This window comes from Mercenaria mercenaria, chromosome 9 (assembly GCF_021730395.1).
Source record: "Mercenaria mercenaria strain notata chromosome 9, MADL_Memer_1, whole genome shotgun sequence".
Lineage (NCBI taxonomy): Eukaryota > Metazoa > Mollusca > Bivalvia > Venerida > Veneridae > Mercenaria > Mercenaria mercenaria.
This window is the reverse complement of record NC_069369.1, coordinates 2,205,718-2,229,935: the sequence shown is the minus strand read 5'-3', so window position 1 is coordinate 2,229,935 and position 24,218 is coordinate 2,205,718. Positions and strand designations below refer to the sequence as shown.

General features: G+C 32.9%; 1 protein-coding gene and 1 long non-coding RNA gene across 4 annotated transcripts; one reads left to right on the top strand and one right to left on the bottom strand.

The window, feature by feature from the left end:
* The first annotated feature begins 1,570 nt into the window (after positions 1–1,570).
* Positions 1,571–15,461, top strand: LOC123546384 (dentin sialophosphoprotein-like). Of its 3 annotated transcripts, XM_045332605.2 has the most exons (8): positions 1,571–2,115; positions 4,624–4,660; positions 6,114–6,212; positions 7,867–8,586; positions 8,866–8,970; positions 10,185–10,289; positions 13,446–13,550; positions 14,799–15,461. In XM_045332605.2, the coding sequence occupies exons 1-8, from the start codon at positions 1,681–1,683 to the stop codon at positions 15,002–15,004; spliced, it is 1,812 nt and encodes a 603-aa protein (XP_045188540.2). In that variant the 5' UTR covers positions 1,571–1,680; the 3' UTR covers positions 15,005–15,461. The 3 variants fall into 3 exon arrangements, with proteins under 3 accessions (XP_045188540.2, XP_045188541.2, XP_045188542.2); XM_045332606.2 differs by lacking the exon at positions 10,185–10,289; XM_045332607.2 differs by lacking the exon at positions 13,446–13,550.
* A 2,416-nt stretch (positions 15,462–17,877) lies between these two features.
* Positions 17,878–21,834, bottom strand: LOC128559368 (uncharacterized). Its single transcript, XR_008372287.1, has 2 exons — positions 19,514–21,834; positions 17,878–19,034 (listed from the first exon to the last, which is right to left on the bottom strand). It is a non-coding gene; the product is annotated as an uncharacterized LOC128559368 (long non-coding RNA).
* Between the last annotated feature and the right edge of the window lie 2,384 nt (positions 21,835–24,218).

Here is a 24,218-nt window from a genome sequence, read left to right as displayed (position 1 = left end):
CAAACTAAATGTGTTTGTATATTCATTCTTCTGAAAACAAATCATGAACCTGTCTTCGATCTGATGCTTTATGGTTTAATAATTCAGAAATAATGAATAAATTGCCGCAGAAACGCTTCAAAACAATGTTGCCTTAAAATGACGTCACCGACGTCATGACGTTAAGTGTCAGTTACCGCGCAAAATTAATAGTTTTTGTCTTGAAAGTACGTAATTCTGTGCATTTTTTTTTATTTTAACTATTTTCAAATAACCATTATTTGCTGAAATATTTTTATGAGTCTTTTGCGCTGAATAAAAATCAATATTTTGCTTCTTTTATGTAGTTATATTGAAATGTTATGCGGAATGTAAGAAAATGGATGATGGTAACCAATGTTATTTGGTATATAGTTGGGTGAAAGTTTACTTGTTACGGCCATTTTCAAATAAAAATCTAGCAGTTTGATTTGTAATACCTATTTTTCAGGTTCCGTTGATAATTTGTTACTTATATACTAAAACTAAGATCTAAAATTGTTCAAATTTCGGTAGAAAAATGTGGTTTCTTGAATTGAATTGATGTTACCATGAAAACGAAGCCCGTGACCTATGTATCTAAATGTAAAATTCAAAAGCGTTGACACTGGTCTATTTAAGAAACACAGCTTCGGCTTTTTATTTTCATTTCAACAATATCCATGAGAATAATAGTAGCATACTGAACGATTTTTCCATGAAAAAGGCCAGACGAGGGGTACAGCTGTAAGTATTCTAAGCTGTGAAATTTGTTTGAATAAATGCAAATAACGCGAAAATATAACTTACGTTAGAAATAATATGTTTTATAGCTACATTAACTAGAAAGATAATCTTATTCAATAGTTTTTATAAGAAACTACGACAAAAAGCAAGATATAAGCTATCTTAAACATCTCTGTTGCCATGGTTACTTTAAACTTCAAGAAGAATAGGGTACCATGTAAAGTGCTTGGTATTTTGCTAATAATATTACCCAAATATTCCATGTTGGTCATTAACAGAATGGCACTGAAGCCGTCGAAAACCCCTATTTTTATACACAGTTGTTTAAAAATGAGAGAAAATGCGTTACCATGGAAACACGAGCCCCGCGACATATACATTTTAAGCTTTTATTAGAAAGATAACGTGCATACTAGTAAAATTATCAATTATGCAGACTTCTACGGATATCAATGAAACTAAAATACACTGAAAAGTGTTAAATATCCGTATTTTCCTTCTTCTTTCAATATGAAATACCTTTGGAGGGTCATGCACTTCAAACCTGGATAAAAACTGAACTTGAAGGGACAGAGACAAACGAAATTGAGATTATAGCAATTAAAACTTCATATTACACGAAATACAAAAATGTGCTGCGGTTCAACTGATTTGAATTTACCCTTGTAACAAGGTTACCTACCTCCTTAAATCAAAATTCCTTATCCGGGTGAAGGTAGTGTATTTATGCATGTGCGCATGTATTGTAAGCGGCATCGTATTTTTTTATTAGCTGCTGTACTGAAATGTGTGTAAACATAATGGGCGTAATTATGTGCAGTTTTCATGTATTCACCGTCCTCGCGAAAACGAAAGTAGACGGTGAAATATTCTTGTGCAAACGTGTTTTTTTTAGATTGTTTGGAAAATTTTGCGCTATTAGTTAATCAATTGAAGATGGCTTTTCATTATAACATTATATATAACGATACTGGAGATACGGACGATAGTGAATTGGCTTTAACATTTGTACAGTATTTAGATAACAAAATGAGTGGGTGGGGTTTCAATGGTTATTATGCAGAAAAACATGCCAGGCCGGGTAGAAGTGTATTTGACGAACTCTTCAGGATAGTGAAGGAAACTGAAAATACTTTAGTTGTGATAACTCCACATTTTAGATCCAGTTACTGGGCTAAGTATTCGAAACAAGCTGCGTTTAAATACCTGTTAGAGGAAGGCAACCAACACAAATTGATACCAATTGCAATTAATATACGCAATAAACAGGCTCTTGAAGAATTAAATGTTAACACACCTATTCTTATTAAAGGTTTGACAGAACAAGAATGGGAAGACAACAACAAAAACTGTTTCGAACGACTGAAAAAGGTAAACAAATTTCATAATGTATCCGTGCATTCGGGTATTCAAGCAATTATTACCCTCGAAAATATAAAAAGAAACGGATTAATTTTCAATTTTTAAAACACATGACTTGGTAGTGAATATTTATTTAACATTCTAATATGCTTGTCCCTGTTAAAACACGCTTACGCTAGAATGACGTCACGTTAACGTGCGGCGACGTCAAAGTTTTTGTTGCGACCAAGAAACAGCGCTACTATATTTTATCTACTGTTTTAGATTAAATTCATATTAGAATTGAAATAATTTATAGCAAAACCGTGTTTTAACACTATTTACTAATACACACTCGGACGGTAATACGTCGTAAAAATAATTTCACTCAGGCTGCGCCCTCGTGAAATTATTACGCCCGACGTATAACCGCCCATCGTGCATACAGTAAATAGGGTTAAGGGGACGCATACTTTGAAATTAGAAAAAAGTGGGTGGGGTATTATAAAATTTACCTGCAAAAAAGTACAAGGTTTTGGTAAATGAAATGAATACTGTTTCAACTGTTATAAGTACACAAAGGATTGCTCACTAAAATAAAAATGAGAAAAACTGAAATAAGAAAGTTATTGTTGAATTACATAAGACTTCTTGTGTACATTCAAAGTCAACAATTACGACTTTTTGGTGCGAAAATAATAGTGCTTCACTTTGTCCAAACATTTATCAATGTCCTACAGATTCTAATTTAAAGAAAGAATGTGAAATAAGTTCACTGTCTTGCTTTTCATTTCGCATATGTGAGCTAAAACTCATTATTTAGTTTGTTTACAAAGTAGTGCATAAGAAAAGATACAGTGGTCAAGGAATGCCACATTCTAAAACTATAAGAGTATATTCCCCTTAATACATTAAACATTTATCGTTACAGAAGTCTAGTGGCTTACAATAAAGGCCTAGAAATGTTGCCATTATCAAATTTTTAACTTGGTATTCATGAACTACAATGCACTTAAATATCAAACACATTCAACAAACTTTTGAAAATGTATTCTCTTAAAAATCCCTAAAATAAGGTATGAAATTTGGTTGAGAGGTCCAATCAATGTGTATATGTGGAAAAGCAACATTCTAATCTTGTTCACAAAAGTTACTAATACACAGCTGGAATGTCAATGATCAAAACTGGACGAATATACAGTTATCCTCACTTTAATGTCATTTATAATTTGTCCTTGAATTCTCCACCATACTTTTCATAACTCTGTTTGCACGAGTTGCACGAGAATGCTGTCATTCACGTAAAAAACGGGGTCAAATAAGTTGTAAATGCAATATCATCTAAACGTAATTAATGGATTATGCAGTTCAAGACAAACTTTATCTCATAACGTAACGAACATGTACAATGTTGTAACAACAACTTTACTTACACTGATTTAAGTAGCAGTCGGTTTATAAGTGACTTTATTGATTCATTTTGTGTTTTGTTATTGTTGTCAAAAGTATAACGGAAGTGCCTCACAACTGAAGCGGAAACCAGTTTGATGCGCAAAGTAGTCCACTGTAAGTAATATTTTTTGACAAATGTCCACAGAAATTAATAATTTTCTCATATTAAAGACGAATATCTGAATAGGATTCATTATTTGATAAGAAATTATAATCATCGACATGTTTTTTTTAAAAATCGTACACGTGCTGACACCTAAGTTGTCTCCCGTTGTTTATTAGAGTTACCTTTCGTCAGGCGCAGTAATACATTTGCAGTGAATCGCCGAGAAGTCGTGGGAAAATTAAAAACCATGTAAACAAAGTAAAATTAACCACCTTTTCAAGATGAATTTCAAGTGATCGACATTATGCATTTAACCCGCCTGACCTATGTAGCATCTTAGATATCTTTTCTAAGGTATTCATTGTGTAGAATGTCATGTTATGCCCTTACAGTGCTAATCCCACTCTGACTTTTTTGTTTACATTTTTTATCAATGAGAAATATGGCGTCCATCCCGAGATTAACAGACGTGGCGTTAAATTTTTACATGTTTAAGCAAACCTGGTGTGTTAGAAAGAAAATCTCATCCCTTCAACATTATTTGGAACACTGTTATTGTAAAAAACCTGTATTTTCCTTATACAAAAGCTTAATATTTTGTGTTGAATGTACTTTCACAAAGACCTCTGTTTTCCTATTACATTCATAGTACCACATCCTTATCCACAAAATACTGAATATTACAGGTGTCCATCAGTATTATATCAGTTTAGGAATATGTTTTTTATTTTCCCACCATCGATTTCTTGAATATGCACCCCTTCCGCATTGCTGTATGAACTGTGAATGTAGCAATATGCGTCCCCTTAAAGCACTCTTCTGCTATAATTTATTTCTTGAATAAAACATGTATAATTGTGTTCATCACTGGAAAATGTTTTGATACTGCAGACATTTTGCGGAGACGTTAAAACATAAAATAAAGAACAGAGGGTACTACTATATTGATTTGCTTTAAGATGTCATTCATATCTTTTCAGGTATTCTTGTCAGAAGATTCGCGGCAAGTGGTTGAAGGTGTGTATTCTGGATATTTTATTCAGACTCGTCTCGACGGGTCGATACTACGATAGGAATTTTCTTTAAAAAAAAAAAAAAAACAACGTTAAGCCCGAAGCCATCAAATCCCGTGGAGGCTATTTTTACCTTACTTTCCGTGCGAGTTGTCAAGCTGAAAACCAGCTTTTGCAATATATTAACCAAAGAATCCTTCGTGCATGATATAATTCCATTTTCGTCAGTGTGATACATATTCTTAAAAATCGATATTCAGTGTCAGTGATGTTTGCAATTTGCAGGTATTTCAGTGTCAGTGATGTATGTAATTCGCAGGTATTTCAGTGTCAGTGATGTTTGCAATTCGCAGGTATTTCGGTGTCAGTGATGTATGTAATTCGCAGGTATTTCAGTGTCAGTGATGTTTGCAATTTGCAGGTATTTCAGTGTCAGTGATGTATGTAATTCGCAGGTATTTCAGTGTCAGTGATGTTTGCAATTCGCAGGTATTTCGGTGTCAGTGTAATTCGCAGGTATTTCAGTGTATGATGTTGAATTCGCAGGTATTTCGGTGTCAGTATCGAGTTTGATGAGTATGTTCAGATTCGGATGTTTGCAATTCGCAGGTATTTCAGAATCAGTGATGTATGTAATTCGCAGGTATTTCAGTATCAGTGATGTATGTAATTCGCAGGTATTTCAGTGTCAGTGATGTATGTAATTCGCAGGTGTTTCAGTGTCAGTGATGTATGTAATTCGCAGCTATTTCGGTGTCAGTTTTGTTTGTAATTCGCAGGTATTTCAGTGTCAGTGATGTTTGCAATTCGCAGGTATTTCGGTATCAGAGATGTTTGCAATTCGCAGGTATTTCAGAATCAGTGATGTATGTAATTCGCAGGTATTTCAGTGTCAGTGATGTATGTAATTCGCAGGTATTTCAGTGTCAGTGATGTATGTAATTCGCAGGTATTTCTCTGTCAGTGATGTATGTAATTCGCAGGTATTTCAGTATCAGTGATGTATGCAATTCGCAGGTATTTCAATATCAGTGATGTATGTAATTCGCAGGTATTTCAGTGTCAGTGATGTTTGCAATTCGCAGGTGTTTCAGTATCAGAGATGTATGCAATTCGCAGGTATTTCAGTATCAGTGATGTATGCAATTCGCAGGTATTTCAGTATCAGTGATGTATGCAATTCGCAGGTATTTCAGTATCAGTGATGTATGCAATTCGCAGGTATTTCAGTATCAATGATGTTTAACATGAGCATAATTAACTTGTCGCGGACTAGCGTTTACACTAAGCTAACCTTGTTATTCATTCTATATCATCTTTGCGTGACTATGTATCAATTTCTGTACAAGAAAAAACAACAACAAGCAAACAATCAAGATCGCATTCGAGTTAATGATATCTGATAAATAAATTTGGACAGCTGGATATGTATACAGAAATCATCTCATTTTTTTCAGAAATAGGTGATAATCGGCTAAGAACGGAGGAGAGACAGCAGTTAGTTACCCGACCGTCTTCAGAGACCTCATTGTCGTCGGTTGCATCTTCTCTTTCAGGTATGTTAACTAGGTCTACTCATTGCAGTCGTGTAAAGCAAAAAGATAAACTCAGGACAATATAAACCAGTGGTACAATTGTATGCCCTGATAACTTTATGAACATCAGAATATTATCATGTAATGTGTAAATACACTAGTTAACATTTGCTTTGAAAATTAATATGTACAGTTGCGCATATATCACATTTTAGCTTACCTGAACAATAGCTTCAATGAGAGCTAACAATAAAGGCAGACGGTCCATCGCCCTGCGTCAACATTTTTAATAAAACACATCAAACTTGTAGCATACTGGTATAGGACTTTCTCTCTAGTTTTGTCAAGTACCGCTTGACTGCATTTAGGGCTGCCAGAGCAAAACGTAAGAAACACTTTGAACAACTGGATGGCTATTCATGGTGAACACCACTAAATCCGTCTAGCTGCTCTTTATTTAACATAAAGTCCTCTTACTTAATAACGTTATTTCGTAATTTTCTATAATATCACATTTTCAGAGACTTCCTTTCCCATAAAGAACAGTATCACTACTTTTGAAAAAGAAAAATGGATATTAACTTTTATGTAAGAAAGTTTTGCAAATAATATTTATTCAAGGGAAATTGCAAAGTGCAATATTGAAGTAAAATACCTGAATCAAAGTCCCAAAGTTTATAATACTCAAGCACTGAATATTATCTTCACCGATCCTTGTTTTATAGCTTTGGCAAAATTTAATAAAGTTTAATCCACATAAAACACATTGTATGAACACTTATACTCAAAAAGACTGTCGACATAATTCCACAGTTTATTGAAAATATGTGTATATGACTTCTCAAGTTGATCAAAATATAAGTCAGCAATCATATCAACAATATACATGTTCTTAATAATTTCATAAGGTATTAATATTTTTCATTATAGGATTATAAAGTGTCCTATGTAGGGAACAAAAATACATTTCTAGATTGACCTTTATAAATTTAGGCAAATAACTACTAAAACTAAAATGGCGGAAACCATATGTTAATTAAAGTTGCTTAAAACTATATCATTTCTAGAAACTGATGAAACAGCAAAGAGAATATACAATATAATTTTAAAATTAATTCCCAAATATATCACAATGTGAAAACCCGTTAACCAGATTACTCTAAATGCTGAATATATTATCATATAATAATATCATATCATTGAATCGCAATCAAAGAAGAGTGAAAAGGCGTTTTTAAGATCAAATTTCGAATCCTCCCCTACACAACTATTAACTATTGAGCTATTACATTTCAACAAGTTATTGTTATTATTTAATAATAATTTCAAATATGCTTCATGGTTTGATTATACAACTGAACTACATGAACAATACTTATACAAGATATGCTTTAAACATTTGGTTCTTGATATTTCCTATCTACATCTGTATTTGATGCTGTCAAATTTGACCATTATATCACGGAGATAATTGTATATTGTATATACTATGACACTATAAGAAGCAAAATAGTGGAATCTTTATATTGCATGATATTATTTACCTGTACATTGCGTAAGGTAGTAATGATAATCCTGCAACTCGTTTGTGCTTTACATTACTTAAGATGAATTTTCTATATTTCAAATTAATGCAGTGAAATGCTATATACATGTTTACATTTTTCTGTTTTAGATGAAAGACACAGTTCAAACGCGTCTCTGCCAGACACCACGCAGTCAGTTATATTATATGATCGATCAATGCCAGACCCTCGGATATACTCATACACCCAACCACAGAATAATTATAACCTACAAGATAACACAGAAGCCGATTCCTTCCCATCTGCCGATGGAAATTTAAGTTCAGGAGACAGCAGCGATTTTTCTGACAAAACACGCCAAAAATCAACAACCTCACCAGACAAATCAAAGACAGAAATAATTCCAGACCAAACAAGAATGTTAGACCATACAGACAGGACAGACCCTGACAATGAAAGAAGAAGCAGTTTAAGAAATAATGTTGCTGCAAATCTGGCAACTGGACGGAATCACTATAGTATTTCAGATGACAACGATTTGAGTATGGATATTTTGCCACAAGATTTACCTACCAATACAGAAAATGCTAATGAAATGTTAGAGTCAAGACCAGAAACACTTGGTGCAGAAGCTTATACTTCTAACAAAGAAATGCCAAAGCTCCCATTGGGCCCCTTTGATCAAGATGATAGAAATGAAGTGTCTGAAGGTTCACCTGATTCAGAGCAGACAAATCCTAAATATGCGCAATCAGAATCAGGTTATACAACGCTGTCCCAAAACACTCCAAGTCCTGACGGACAAGTTCCTCCTCAGCATCAGACAGATGATGACAAAATCATTACACATGATTTAAGTTTCCATTCTGGTAAGTTTTGTACAGGAATACAGGTAGAATAGATGCTTTACATACAGTTGCTTTCCTTTAGAAACGTCCTTATAGTTTTATATAATACCTTTCACACGAACAAGTTTAAACAAAATAAATGAATACAAAGTTAGTAAACGAAGTGAAAGATATGCCCCTGATCAAGCTTAATTAATGAATGACAATTATGTCATCTGTTCTAAAACAGAAGATCCTGTTACTTGAATATGTATTATACATGCAGAGTTTCACAGTTCCTACTATATATCTTTGTTTCAGGATCTGAGACTGATCCAACAGCAATCGAGCATACTGCAGCAGTACACCATGAGGATGAAAAAGAAGCTGGTGCTTTTGGAAACGAAGAAAACAAACAATCTAAAGGTGCTATTTTAAACAATGACGTAGCATTCAAGAGATTGTGTACGAGGGTTGTTCACAAAATACATAGACTGATATCATAACTTAAAAACTAGCAACCAAAGCCGTATTAAACTTATATCTTTTTAAAAAGAAATGCATCTACAATTCGTAAATTGATAATTTTTGGTTTGTGGTCATTTGTGTAAGTAATAGGTACGTGCCCAAGTCAGCGACGACTTCATAACGTCAACTTTGTTTACGATATTTTTCGAATATTAAATTTGACTATTTATTTTTAATTGATACATGTAAGAATATACTTAACACTTTTCTCATCAAAATCAAATAATCATTTGTAGAATATTCAACAAAATATCAATCTTTGTTAACGAAAAAGGTGTATTTAACTTCATCATGTAGATGTAAGACTGTTTGTCGCTTAAACAATCTTTTCATAATGTTTAAAGCCTTACCAATTTATCAATTTATGAAAATATTACTAATGAACGATAGATAGGCCAACTAAACGTTATGTATTTTTTCTGTAATTCAAAAGTTCTTGACAAGTTGTCCTGAGTTCTTGCACTATTTCATGTTTTGTTCAAATTTCTAGATGTTCTAGTGGCGTCATTGAAACGTCAGACCTCGTATGACTCCCCTTAACAAAACGCTGTTGATTTTAAACTCAAATTAACGGTTGACATTAAATTTTGCGGTCGGAGTCTTCGTTTAAATGTTGTACAATATATTCATGGAGATGTAATTTCTAATGCAGAAATTAATGTAATTTTATTTAGAGGAAAGGTTAGACGTCAAAATAGCAAATGGACAAAGCGTTACTATGGTTATCAAATAACCCCTAGTTTTGTTCCTTGTGATGTCATTCTATTTCAGTAAGTACTGTTTCTAGCAGACATGTTACTGGCAAAAACGGTACCGTTGTACTACATTGCACATAACAGGCACAACTTTGCTCAGCTCATCCAGAGCATGACTTAAAAAGTATTCAAAGGATTGACTTCAAAATTGGAATGTACTTGTATGTATATGGTGACAAGAAAGAGTGCAGTGCGCAATAACCATTATATTCGCACCAGCAAATGTAGGGTTTCCCCAATGAATTGAATGCCATTTTTGTCATCAGTTCTTAAACAGAAATTTAAGAAGATCCTGTTACTTGAATATGTTTTATACATGCAGTGTTTCACAGTTCCTACTATATATCATTGTTTCAGGATCTGAGACTGATACAACAGCTGTCGAGCATACTGCAGCATTACACCATGAGGATGGAAAAGAAGCTGATGCTTTTGGAAACGTAGAAAACAAACAATCTAAAGGTGCAACAAGTCTATTTGGAGTCACAATTTCTATGTTTAACTTTGTTAAGAGGACGCATACTTTGAAATTAGAAAAAAGTGGGTGGGGTATGATAAAATTTACCTGCAAAAAAGTACAAGGTTTTGGTACATGAAATGGATATTGTTTCAACTGTTATAAGTACATAAAGGATTGCTCACTAAAATAAAAATGAGCAAACTGAAACAAGAAAGTTATTGTTGAATTACATAAGACTTATTGTGTACATTCAAAGTCAACAATTAAGACTTTTTGGTGCAAAAGATAATAGTTCTTCACCTTGTCCAAACATTTATCAATGTCCTACAGATTCTAATTTAAAGAAAGAATGTGAAATATGGTCACTGTCTTGCTTTTCATTTGGCATGTGTAAGCTAAAACACATTATTTAGTTTGTTTACAAAGTAGTGCATAAGAAAAGATACGGTGGTCAAGGAATGCCACATTCCAAAACTAAATGAGTATATTCCCCTTAATACATTAAACATTTATCGTTACAGAAGTCTAGTGGCTTAAAATAAGGGCCTAGAAATGTTGCCATTATTAATTTTTAACTTAGTATTCATGAACTACAATGCACTTAAATATCAAAACACATTCAACAAACTTTTGAAAATGTATTGTCTTAAAAATCCCTAAAATAAGGTATGCAATTTGGTTGAGAGGTCCAATCAATGTGTATATGTGCAAAAGTAACATTCTAATCTTGTTCACAAAAGTTACTAATACACAGCAGGCATGTCAATGATCAAAACTGGACGAATATACAGTTATCCTCACTTTAATGTCATTTATAATTTGTCCTTGAATTCTCCACCATACTTTTCATAACTCTGTTTGCACGAGTTGCACGAGAATGCTGTCATTCACGTAAAAGATGGGGTCAAATAAATTGTAAATGCAATATCATTTAAACGTAATTAATGGATTATGCAGTTCAAGATAAACTTTATCTCATAACGTAACGAACATGTATAATGTTGTAACAACAACTTTACTTACACTGATTTAAGTAGCAGTCGGTTTATAAGTGACTTTATTGATTCATTTTGTGTTTTGTTATTGTTGTCAAAAAGTATAACGGAAGTGCCTCACAACTGAAGCGGAAACCAGTTTGATGCGCAAAGTAGTCCAATGTAAGTAATATTTTTTGACAAATGTCCACAGAAATTAATAATTTTCTAATATTAAAGACGAATATCTGAATAGGATTCATTATTTGATAAGAAATTATAATCATCGACATGTTTTTTTTAAAAATCGTACACGTGCTGACACCTAAGTTGTCTCCTGTTGTTTATTAGAGTTACCTTTCGTCCGGCGCAGTAATACATTTGCAGTGAATCGCCGAGAGTCGTGGGAAAATTAAAAACCATGTAAATAAACTAAAATTAACCACCTTTTCAAGATGAATTTCAAGTGATCGCCATTATGCATTTAACCCGCCTGACCTGTGTAGCATCTTAGATATCTGTTCTAAGGTATTCATTGTGTAGAATGTCATGTTATGCCCTTACAGTGCTAATCCCACTCTGATTTTTTTTTGTTTACATTTTTATCAATGAGAAATATGGCGTCCATCCCGAGCTGAAATGATGTGGCGTTAACTTTTTACATGTTTAAGCAAACCTGGTATGTTAGAAAGAAAATCTCATCCCTTCAACATTATTTGGAACACTGTTATTGTAAAAAACCTGTTATTTCCTTATACAAAAGCTTAATATTTTGTGTTGAATGTACTTTCACAAAGACCTCTGTTTACCTATTACATTCATAGTACCACATCCTTATCCACAAAATACTGAATATTACAGGTGTCCATCAGTATTATATCAGTTTAGGAATATGTTTTTTATTTTCCCACCATCGATTTCTTGAATATGCACCCCTTCCGCATTTCTGTATGAACTATGAATGTAGCAATATGCGTCCCCTTTACTCTATTTTTAATAATGACGTAGCATTCATGTGATTGTGTACGAGGGTTGTTCACAAAATACATAGACTGATATCATAACTTAAAAACTAGCAACCAAAGCCGTGTTAAACTTATAGCACTTTAAAAAGTAATGCATTTGCTACAATTCGTAAATTGATAATTTTTGGTTTGTGGTCATTTGTGTAAGTAATGGGTACGCATACGTGCCCACGTCAGCGATGTCTTCATAACGTCAACTTTGTTTACGATATTTTTCGTATTAAATTTGACTATTTATTTTTAATTGATACATGTAAGAATATACTTAACAATTTTCTCATCAAAATCAAATAATCGTTTGAAAAATATTCAACAAAATATCAATCTTTGTTAACGAAACAATTGTATTTAACTTCATCATGTAGATATAAGACTGTTTGTCGCTTAAACAATCTTTTCATAATGTTTAAAGCCTTGTCAATTTATTAAAATAATACTAATGAACAACAGACAGGCCAACTAAACGTTATGGTTTTTTTTCTGTAATTCAAAAGTTTTTGACGGTGTTGTCCTGAGTTCCTTCACTTTTTCATGTTTTGTTCAAATTTCTAGATTTTCTAGTGGCGTCATTGAAACGTCAGACCTCGTATGACTCCCCTTAACAAAACGTTGTTGATTTTAAACTCAAAGTACCGATTGACATTAAATTGTGCGGTCGGAGTCTTCGTTTAAATGTTATACAATATATTCATGGAAATTTTATTTCTAATGCAGAAATTTATGTAATTTTATTTAGAGGTAACTTTAGACGTCAAAATAGCAAATGGACCGCTAACGCGTTACTATGGTTATCAAATAACCCCTAATTAAGTTCCTTGTGATGTCATTCTATTTCAGTAAGTACTGTTTCTAGCAGACATATTACTGACAATAACGGTACCGTTGTACTACATTGCACATAACAGACACTACTTTGCTCAGCTCATCAGAGCATGACTTAAAAAGTATTCAAAGGATTGGAATGTACGTTTATGGTGACAAGAAAGAGTGCGGTGCGCAATAACCAATATATCCGCACCAGCAAATGTAGGGTTTCCCCAATGAATTGAATGCCAATTTTACCATCTGTTCTTAAACAGAAAATTAAGAAGATCCTGTTACTTGAATATGTTTTATACATGCAGTGTTTCGCAGTTCCTACTATATATCTTTGTTTCAGGATCTGAGACTGATACAACAGCAGTCAAGCATACTGCAGCATTACACCATGAGGATGAAAAAGAAGCTGGTGCTTTTGGAAACGTAGAAAAGAAACAATCTAAAGGTGCAAAAAGTCTATTTGGAGTCACAATTTCTATGTTTAACTTTGTTAACTCTATTTTAAACAATGACGTAGCATTCAAGTGACTGTGTACGAGGGTTGTTCACAAAATACATAGACTGACAAAACTAGCAACCAAAGCCGTGTTAAACGTACATCAATTTAAAAAGTAATGCATCTGCTATAATTCGTAAATTGATAATTTTTGGTTTGTGGTCATTTGTATAAGTAGTGGGTACGCATACGTGCCCACGTCAGCGATGTCTTCATAACGTCAACTTTGTTTACGATATTTTTCTTATTAAATTTGACTATTTATTTGTAATTGATACATGTAAGAATATACTTAACAATTTTCTCATCCAAATCAAATAATCGTTTGAAGAATATTCAACAAAATATCAGTCTTTGTTAACGAAAAAGGTGTATTTAATTTAATAATGTAGATATAAGACTGTTTGTCGCTTAAACAATTTTTTCATAATGTTTAAAGCCTTATCAATTTATAAAACTATTACTAATGAACGATAGACAGGTCAACTAAACATTATGTTTTTCTCTGTAATTCAAAAGTTTTTGACGGTGTTGTCCTGAGTTCTGCACTATTTCATGTTTTGTTTAAATTTCTAGATGTTCTATTGGCGTCATTGACACGTCAGACCTCATATGACTCCCCTTAACAAAACCTTGTTGATTTTAAACTCAAATTACCGATTGACATTAAATTGTGCGGTCGGAGTCTTCGTTTAAATGTTATACAATATATTCATTGAAATGTAATTTCTAATGCAGAAATTTATGTAATTTTATTTAGAGGTAATTTTAGACGACAAAATAGCAAATGGACCGCTAACGCGTTACTATGGTTATCAAATATTCTCTAATTTTGTTCCTTGTGATGTCATTCTACTTCATTAAGTACTGTTTCTAGCAGACATGTTACTGGCAATAACGGTACCGTTGTACTACCTTGCACATAACAGGCACTACTTTGCTCAGCTCATCCAGAGCATGACTTAAAAAGTATTCAAAGGATTGACTTTAAACTCGGAATGTATATATATTGTGACAAGAAAGAGTGCGGTGCGCAATAACCATTATATTCGCACCAGTAAATTTAGGGTTTCCCCAATAAATTGAATGCCAGTTTTGTCATCTGTTCTAAAACAGAAAATTTAAGAAGATCCTGTTAGTTGAATATGTTTTATACATGCAGTGTTTCACAGTTCCTACTATATATCATTGTTTCAGGATCTGAGACTGATACAACAGCAGTCGAGCATACTGCAGTATTACACCATGAGGATAAAAAAGAAGCTGATGCTTTTGGAAACGAAGAAAAGAAACAATCTAAAGATGCAAAAAGTCTATTTGAAGACACAATTTCTATGTTTAACTCTATTTTAAACAGTGACCTAGCAAACTCTATTTTAAACATTGACGTAGCATTCAAGTGACTGTGTACGAGGATTGTTCACAAAGTATATAGACTGATATCATAACTTAAACACTAGCAACCAAAGCCGTGTTAAACTTATATCACTTTAAAAAGTAATGCATCTGTTACAATTCGTAAATTGATATTTTTTGGTTTGTGGTCATTTGTGTAAGTAATGGGTACGCATACGTGCCCACGTCAGCGATGTCTTCATAACGTCAACTTTGTTTACGATATTTTTCGTATTAAATTTGACTATTTATTTTTTTTATTGATACATGATATAATATACTTAACAATTTTCTCATCAAAATCAAATAATCGTTTGAAGAATATTCAACAAAATATCAATCTTTGTTAACGAAAAAGGTGTATTTAACTTAATCATGTAGATGTAAGACTGTTTGTCGCTTAAACAATCTTTTCATAATGTTTAAAGCCTTATCAATTTCTTAAAATATTACTAGATAAATGAACGATTGAGTTATTTTTCTATACAGGCCAAGTAAACGTTATGTTTTTTTTTTTCTGTAATTCAAAAGTTTTTGACGATGTTGTCCTGAGTTCTTGCACTATTTCATGTTTTGTTCAAATTTCTAGATGTTCTAGTGGCGTCATTGACACGTCAGACCTCGTATGACTCCCCTTAACAAAATGTTGTTGATTTTAAACTCAAATTACCGATTGACATTAAATTGTGCGGTCGGAGTCTTCGTTTAAATGTTATAAAATAAATTCATGGAGATGAGGTAATTTCTAATGCAGAAATTTATGTAATTTTATTTAGAGGTAATTTTAGACGTCAAAATAGCAAATGGACCGCTAACGCGTTACTATGGTTATCAAATAACCTCTAATTTTGTTCCTTATGATGTCATTCTATTTCAGTAAGTACTGTTTCTAGCAGACATGTTACTGGTATAACGGTACCGTTGTACTACCTTGCACATACCAGGCACTACTTTGCTTAGCTCATCCAGAGCATGACTTCAAACTTGGAATGTATGTATATGGTGACAAGAAAGAGTGTGGTGCGCAATAACCATTATATTCGCACCGGTAAATTTAGGGTTTCCCCAATGAATTGAATGATCTTACTCAAAGTAAAAGTGGTATCTTTCTGAATGAAGGAAATTTGAATTGTTTCGGACAAATGACTGTTTAAATCCTGGTGGTGACCGATGTTTTAAAAAGACAATTAGATGAAAGTTTGTTAAGTGGGGTGAATGTCAAGGTCGCATTTACCAAGAGAAATACAATATCTGGCCAATAACTTCATTTAGGATTGACCTTTTGTCACCAGTCTCTGAGTATAGTAATTTATGTTATGCTAACTGATGAAATACTGTGTTTTATCAGTGAGATATAATCCATATCACTCACTGCATATCACTCACTGTAGGCCTATAGCCTTGCCGATCTACTTGTACATTGTGTATAAATTTCAATTAATTTGCTTAAAACAGTGTAACACCACCACTGGTTGCATAGATTGAGAAAGTCAGCAGTTTTTCACACTCGGTTTTATTTACAAGGTTATACAGACGTCAACTATACTAACAGTCAATTCAGGTATAAATACATCAGCTTTTTAAATAGTATTTTCCCGCGTCAAACTTTTAATAAATTTTTTATTCTTAAGTCCAAAAGTTCTATAACATAATAGTCAATTCTAAAACTTCCACAGTTATTTTTAACCCGCTCTTAAACCCGAGTCCAAAAAATCGAACTTAACCGAGCTGATCTGAACCGATCCGAACTGCCAAGTATCCGATCCCATTTTTGTAAAACATTTCTAACTTCCTGATTCTTAACTCAGTCTTCTCTTTTCTTGACTCAGTCCTCCTCTCCCCATTCTCCTCTCTTCTCTTAATTCTCTGAGTATTTATACCTTTTTTACGAACTACAACGCAATAACATGTTTACAAGTATTTCAAAATATTCGAAGCAATTTCAAAACATGTCAATCAAAACGTCCATTATGTACCCATACAATAGTAAACAACAGATGTAGAATCAACCACCATTGTGTATTTTCGTAAATAAATGACTGTTACCGAAACAAACAAAATAATTAGGGTCAAATCTAATAGATAAAACATTCAACGGTGATTCATTTTGTATAAATTGTAAACAACAACAATATGCTGAACAGGTAAACAAAGTAATTAACATTTCTGGCCAATTAATGAAAATTCCATCGAAAACAAAAATAAAGTAATTAAGGCTGACCAAATCAATTTCATTTGAGAATTTCGCAATATCTGATCTAATAATAGTAAACAAAGTCATTTAGCCCTAAACGTAATGGATAAAACACTCCAATGTTACGAAATTTGCTTGAGTAGTAAATACCAACAATGACCTACGCATGTAAACAGAATGCGTATCATTTGAAAGAATTATCAGGATTATCTACCAAAATCAATAATAGATAAAATAAACACAATGATGAATTAACAGAAAACTGATCTGCGAGCTATCATTGTGTTACATCACTATCCTAATCAATCGAGAATATTCATAGTAATGAAGATTCTCAGATGTTATCGAACGTTTGCATTCACCTATTATAGATAATCTTGATAAATATATTATGGAGCATCAGAAGTAAACTATCAAGCTGTTATCTCAGACACTGTTTTCAGTTGTATATAACGCCCACTATTTTTATGAAAACTTTACTTATGCACCTATATTCAAAGATACTGCCTTTTCAACAATTTTGATAACCAAGCGAAATATATAACCTGTTACTTGTTTACCTCACTCTACATATTTGCAAAGCAAATGTTATGTAGTATATTTTTTTTTATACATTTCTTCAAAAACATTTAAAGTACAGACATGACAAAATATTATTCATGGCATCATTTTTTTTGTCCAGTTCCATTTTTCATCCGGCTGCATTTTACAAGTCTCCGTTGCTATCGTTTCATGTCACTGTTGCTATTGACGTTTTCATTTTGCTAAAGCTATAACAATCAAATTCAAACACATAAAATTGAGGATTCATGTCTGTAAAAGGGAACATGTCTATTAGATAAAAATACACGTCTATTAAAAGGTAGCACGTCAATAAGAATAAAATCACACGTCTATAAGGGAACACTTCTAGAAGATAAAAAAAAAACACATCTACAAAAAGAAACACGTCTCTAGAATATTCCTTTCAAGATGTGAACACAATCCAGCATATTTTTCCCAAGAATTAATCATAGAATATTTCATATTAGTTTCGGATGACGTTTGTACTTCCTGTGATGATTTGCTATTATTGTTTACGCTGGTACAATGTTATCTATCCGTGTTGTATTCATATAAGCTTTCATATGATTTACTTCAACTTTTTTTTTTGACGGCTTTAAACATGTTTTACCATACATCATCTGCTGCTAAAAGTTGCATCGCCTTTTATTTGTTAGGACTGTCCAGAATCTCTGCAAACCACTGGTAACTGTTCGGAATATTATCGTTAACTAAATTCAAATTTCTTATATGCCCTGCCTTGAAAAATTTAGCTCAAGAAATCATCTTCAGAATCTAAACATAGTTACTCATCTTTTTATTTCTCCCTAAAAAAATAAGGTTTTGTGAACTTAAAACCGTCCCGTTTTAAAATTGCCTCATATCTTAAATCTACATCATATTTATTATTCTTGTACATCCATCCCTAATAATTCAGGCAAAGTAGCAACTAAATCCCTCTGACTCGAAGAACAAAATCCTCTACATTTATTTTTTACAACAATCGCATTATTGGCGACTAATTCCCTATAGTTGAGCATTACACTTGCTCCGAAGACGTTACACACGTCATATTCACTATAATTTCTATACTGCCCGTTATCCACGCTTTAAGACTTCTTACATCTTAAATATGATATATATGTGTTACTCACGCTCTAAGACATTATTTCCGTCTCATATATATCTACAGTATATTAATGTCCTATGTCATGTATGATCCACGTTTTAAGACTTACCCACATCTTAACTATGAATTATACAACATTCTTTGAGCTCAGAGTATACATCCACATTCCTGCCTGAATTAAAAAATAGGCTGCACAATGATAATTTCACAATGATAATTTCATCTATCAACATTTCTTTATTTAATCGGTTATTCGAATTTGTATAAAAAGGATGAGCTGATTTTCAATTTCTAGTATTTCCGAAATTAAAAAAAAAATCAAACAAACTGTGTGATCTGTTTCCATGTAAATAAGAGTTTATCGTCAATAATCTCTGCTTCTATAACTTTTAAAAACAAAACGAAATCTTTAACATTCCGAGCCATCCTATTTGATTCAACTTGCATATGTCAAAAATACTAGATATATTTTATTAATTATACTTTCGTGTCTTAACTTTATTTTGAAGAGAAAATTATTTCTACCTTATTTCACAAGAAAAGAATTTTAATCACTTTTACCCAAACTTAACTTAAAACAATTACGAGAATTTCTGCGATTCCGAACAGCTACCGTTATGCTTAAGAGGATAAATTGGAACAGTCACTAACCTCATTTTATTTCTGGAGTTCTGCATCTTCTTTCCTTCCTTAGATATTATTTTACACGAATTCCTGGAATCTATATATCTCCCTTCCTCCTTAGAAACATTTACTTGAGTTCCTGCAGTCGCTATTTTCTGTAGCACGGCCCTGTTGCACGTCTTTATAACGATTTGCTTTCTCTGCGCGATTCGTTGTCCAGCTCCGACAGTAGTTCCGTATTTGTCATATAGTTCTTTTCCATTTTTCTTATCAGTTTTTTTTTATTATTAGCATTCTGCGCTTCCGAACTTTTAATTCATTGTTGATGCTACAATATTTCGCCATGTAATGAATACCAGATTCGTTTTCCTCAGGTCTTTCGTTGTTTTATCCGGCATTGATGTACTAATAATTTTCCAAGGAAAACAGTTAAATTTTTATTCTTTATTTTTTGTATGAATTTCTGTTCTGTAATTGATGCTTCAATATTTCCAAATGTAGTTTTCAAGCTATATTCTTTTAAGTACTTCCGTTGTGATATCCGCGACAAATTTTTTGTTCGTTCAAAAATGTTCTGTTGAAATCCTGGTCACATGTGCACCAGAAACGATCCATGTAACACCACCACTGGTTGCATAGATTGAGAAAGTCAGCAGTTTTTTCACACTCGGTTTTATTTACAAGGTTATACAGACGTCAACTATACTAACAGTCAATTCAGGTATAAATACATCAGCTTTTTAAATAGTATTTTCCCGCGTCAAACTTTTAATAAATTTTTTATTCTTAAGTCCAAAAGTTCTATAACATAATAGTCAATTCTAAAACTTCCACAGTTATTTTTAACCCGCTCTATAACCCGAGTCCAAAAAATCGAACTTAACCGAGCTGATCTGAACCGATCCGAACTGCCAAGTATCCGATCCCATTTTTGTAAAACATTTCTAACTTCCTGATTCTTAACTCAGTCTTCTCTTTTCTTGACTCAGTCCTCCTCTCCCCATTCTCCTCTCTTCTCTTAATTCTCTGAGTATTTATACCTTTTTTACGAACTACAACGCAATAACATGTTTACAAGTATTTCAAAATATTCGAAGCAATTTCAAAACATGTCAATCAAAACGTCCATTATGTACCCATACAATAGTAAATAACAGATGTAGAATCAACCACCATTGTGTATTTTCGTAAATAAATGACTGTTACCGAAACAAACAAAATAATTAGGGTCAAATCTAATAGATAAAACATTCAACGGTGATTCATTTTGTATAAATTGTAAACAACAACAATATGCTGAACAGGTAAACAAAGTAATTAACATTTCTGGCCAATTAATGAAAATTCCATCGAAAACAAAAATAAAGTAATTAAGGCTGACCAAATCAATTTCATTTGAGAATTTCGCAATATCTGATCTAATAATAGTAAACAAAGTCATTTAGCCCTAAACGTAATGGATAAAACACTCCGATGTTACGAAATTTGCTTGAGTAGTAAATACCAACAATGACCTACGCATGTAAACAGAATGCGTATCATTTGAAAGAATTATCAGGATTATCTACCAAAATCAATAATAGATAAAATAAACACAATGATGAATTAACGGAAAACTGACCTGCGAGCTATCATTGTGTTACAACAGGATGAAAATCATAGCCGCACTTTGTTCTTTATAGTATATTTCTCGATTAAAATTATTTTACTTAAAATGAGAATTTCATAACGTTATGCAACAAGAAATAAAACAAAATGGAACTTTATGTCGTGTGCGTCTTTCTAACGTCACAACACGTCTGACGTCATGTTCGTTTACGCGCGTCTGTTTCCCGCGCTGAGATTAAAATTTGTTGCAAAATGCATTTATCCTGTCACTTGCAGTATTTTCGACCCCTTATCGGGTGCCGTATATCTTTCTTGATATACCGTCAGTTGATCATGTGACCAGTGATATACGGTCAGTTGATCATGTGACCTTATGGTCGATATTGTTGTCATAAGAAATTTTGCAACGAAACCATCATCATTGTGTTGGAAATGTCCGAACTAAGAAAATGAGTGGTCAAATAATGAGTTTTTATTCAAAAACGAAGAAGTTATTGCGATTTTACCGGTAAACACGTCATTATATAAGTGACGTCATTACGAATATGACGTCATTAAAGCGGTTGTCGCACACTTATTTTTGTAAAATAAATTGCCAAATATCGGAAAATGAAGTAATGACAAGATAAATAGAATAATGGGTTAGTGCCTAAGATGGAGAAAGTTTATCTGGCTCGGCTCCGGACGTTATCAGGTTCGCCTTCGGCTCACCCGATAACCTCCTCCACCTCGCCAGATAAACTTTCTCATCTACGGCACTAACCTATTATTCTCTATATCTCGTAATTTAGCATAAAATAAAAAGAAAATTAGTTTTTTTTTTCGTGAATATGGAAAATCTCACCTCAAAACGAGAAAATGTTCATATTTTCACTCGCGCTGTACGCGCTCATGAAAATATTTGAGATTTTCTCACTTCTCAGTGAGATATGTTCCATATTCACTCAGAACAAACAAATATCCTCTATTTTATACGCGGTGATCCAGAATAGTTTTAGTTATCAATTTATGAGAAGTTGGGGTCTTACTGTGTTCCTAACGAGAAACATTTAAGTAGGTAAATACCTCTACCTTGATTTGTTATGTTTCGATCACTGTGACTTAAAGAAATTTGATCAGTCAGTGTTTATTCGTATCGAAAATTACATATCCAAGTTTTTACTTCCTAGTTTTGCCACGTTCACCCAAATTATACCGAAAACATTTACCCATTTCGTAGAATGCATGGTACGTTACTGTTACACATTTCGTAGATTACATGGTACGTTACTGAAACTCATTCGTAGATTGCATGTTACGTAACATTTAACCATTTCGAACAATACATGATACGTTACTGTTTCCCGTTTCGTAGAATGCATGGTGCATTACTGTTACCAATTTCGTAAAATCGTGGTATACTACTGTTACCTGTTTTGTAGAATGCATTGACCGTTACTGTTTCCCGTTTCGTAGAATGCATGGTGCATTACTGTTACCAATTTCGTAAAATCGTGGTATACTACTGTTACCTGTTTTGTAGAATGCATTGACCGTTACTGTTACCCGTTTAGTAGAATGCATGGTACGTTACTCTTACGGGCTGTCTTATTTACAAAGCTTGCAACAATTAAGCACCTTCCTTTCTTCTCTGAAATTTTAACCCTTTCCAGCAATTAAACATACAATCTAAGATCTGCTGCTCATAATGACATAGTTATACCTAAACATCGTACAAATTATGGTTAAAAGACCTTTTGTTACAATGGTGCAAATGTTTGGAATTCAATACCAAATGAAATTTGCTCAACATGATCTCTAACATCTTTTAAAAAGAAATATAAAAAGTATATCTTACAATTGACTGCCTAAAGAATCTCTTTGTTTATATCAGCTGAATTATAACTATGCCATTTTAATATAATTATGCATGTATATATTATGTCACTAATTGATTGCCTAAATGGAAATTGTATAAATGGATACATAAAGGCAATATCTATTTTAAGGGGTATTTGTCTAAGAATGAATGTGATATTAATTAGTCGCCGGTAGAAACCGACGACTTTACTTGTTACACTTTAGGATTCTTTAGCTGGTAGGGGAAGTTATTAAAGTGTGACAATGAAAAAAATATTACTGTAAATAACAAAAATAAAGCAGTTAATGAAAGGCTTGCATAAAGGAATGAGGACCTGAAAATTGCAGAAGATTTTTATTATTTCAAAAGATAGCTTTTTAGGAAAGTAGGAAAAATGTATAAAGAACGTATCCCTATCATAGATTAATGACTGCTAGAGATTTCCAGCGGACACTGATTGGCTGAGTCATTATCTGTGTCTACGTCATGCTGCGTATATTTAGAATTTACTACAGTTCGAGGGGCGAATGCGTTCTAAGTGCATATAAATAAAGAAGCACTTAGAACTTTTTCGCATTCACCCCTCGTACTGCAGACGAAAAAAAGATCACCATGAGCGCATGTAAGACAAGAGAAGTAGTACAGTCTAAGGGCAATTTCTGTGACTGTCTATTGTCTGTAAGATAAAGAAAGTAACACAGTCTATAATGAAAATCATTAAAAACTTCGTGATTTTATTTACTTTATTGTCAAACTATGGGCCTTTCAGTCGAAATGTTTCGGTTACAAGAAATCTTTTACATTTATTGTTTGAAATTGTGAAAAATATACGCCTTTTTCAGCATTTCAACATCATGCAATGCACTACAATAGCAGTCATTGCTTTATTAGCCCTTTTTTCAATCCAATCTTCAAAATATTAGCCGACAGATCTCTGGCGACTTGATGCTCTGCATCAAAATTTTACTTGTTAGGATTAAGATGTATCATTTGTACTTTGTACTGTTCTATATCTTCATGTGCTACCATCTATAAATCAAGATATTATTATTATTATTATTATCATCGTTATTAATATTATTATTATTACCCATTTCGTAGAATACATGGTACGTTACTGTTACACATTTCGTAGAATGCATGGTACTTTATTGTTACTTAGTAACTAAAATGCAAGGTACGTTACTGTTACCTGTTTCACAGAATGCATGGTACATGAATTAAATCTGTAAAATTGTGTAGAATGTATAGTACTTTACTATTCCCTGTTTTGTTGAATCTATG

Coding starts and splice junctions, on each gene's coding strand:
- LOC123546384 (XM_045332605.2), top strand. CDS start 1,681: ATGGCTTTTCATTATAACATTATATATAACGATACTGGAGATACGGAC. Junction 4,661..6,113: donor TTCGCGGCAAGTGGTTGAAG/GTGTGTATTCTG, acceptor CATTTTTTTCAG/AAATAGGTGATAATCGGCTA. Junction 13,551..14,798: donor AGAAAAGAAACAATCTAAAG/GTGCAAAAAGTC, acceptor TCATTGTTTCAG/GATCTGAGACTGATACAACA.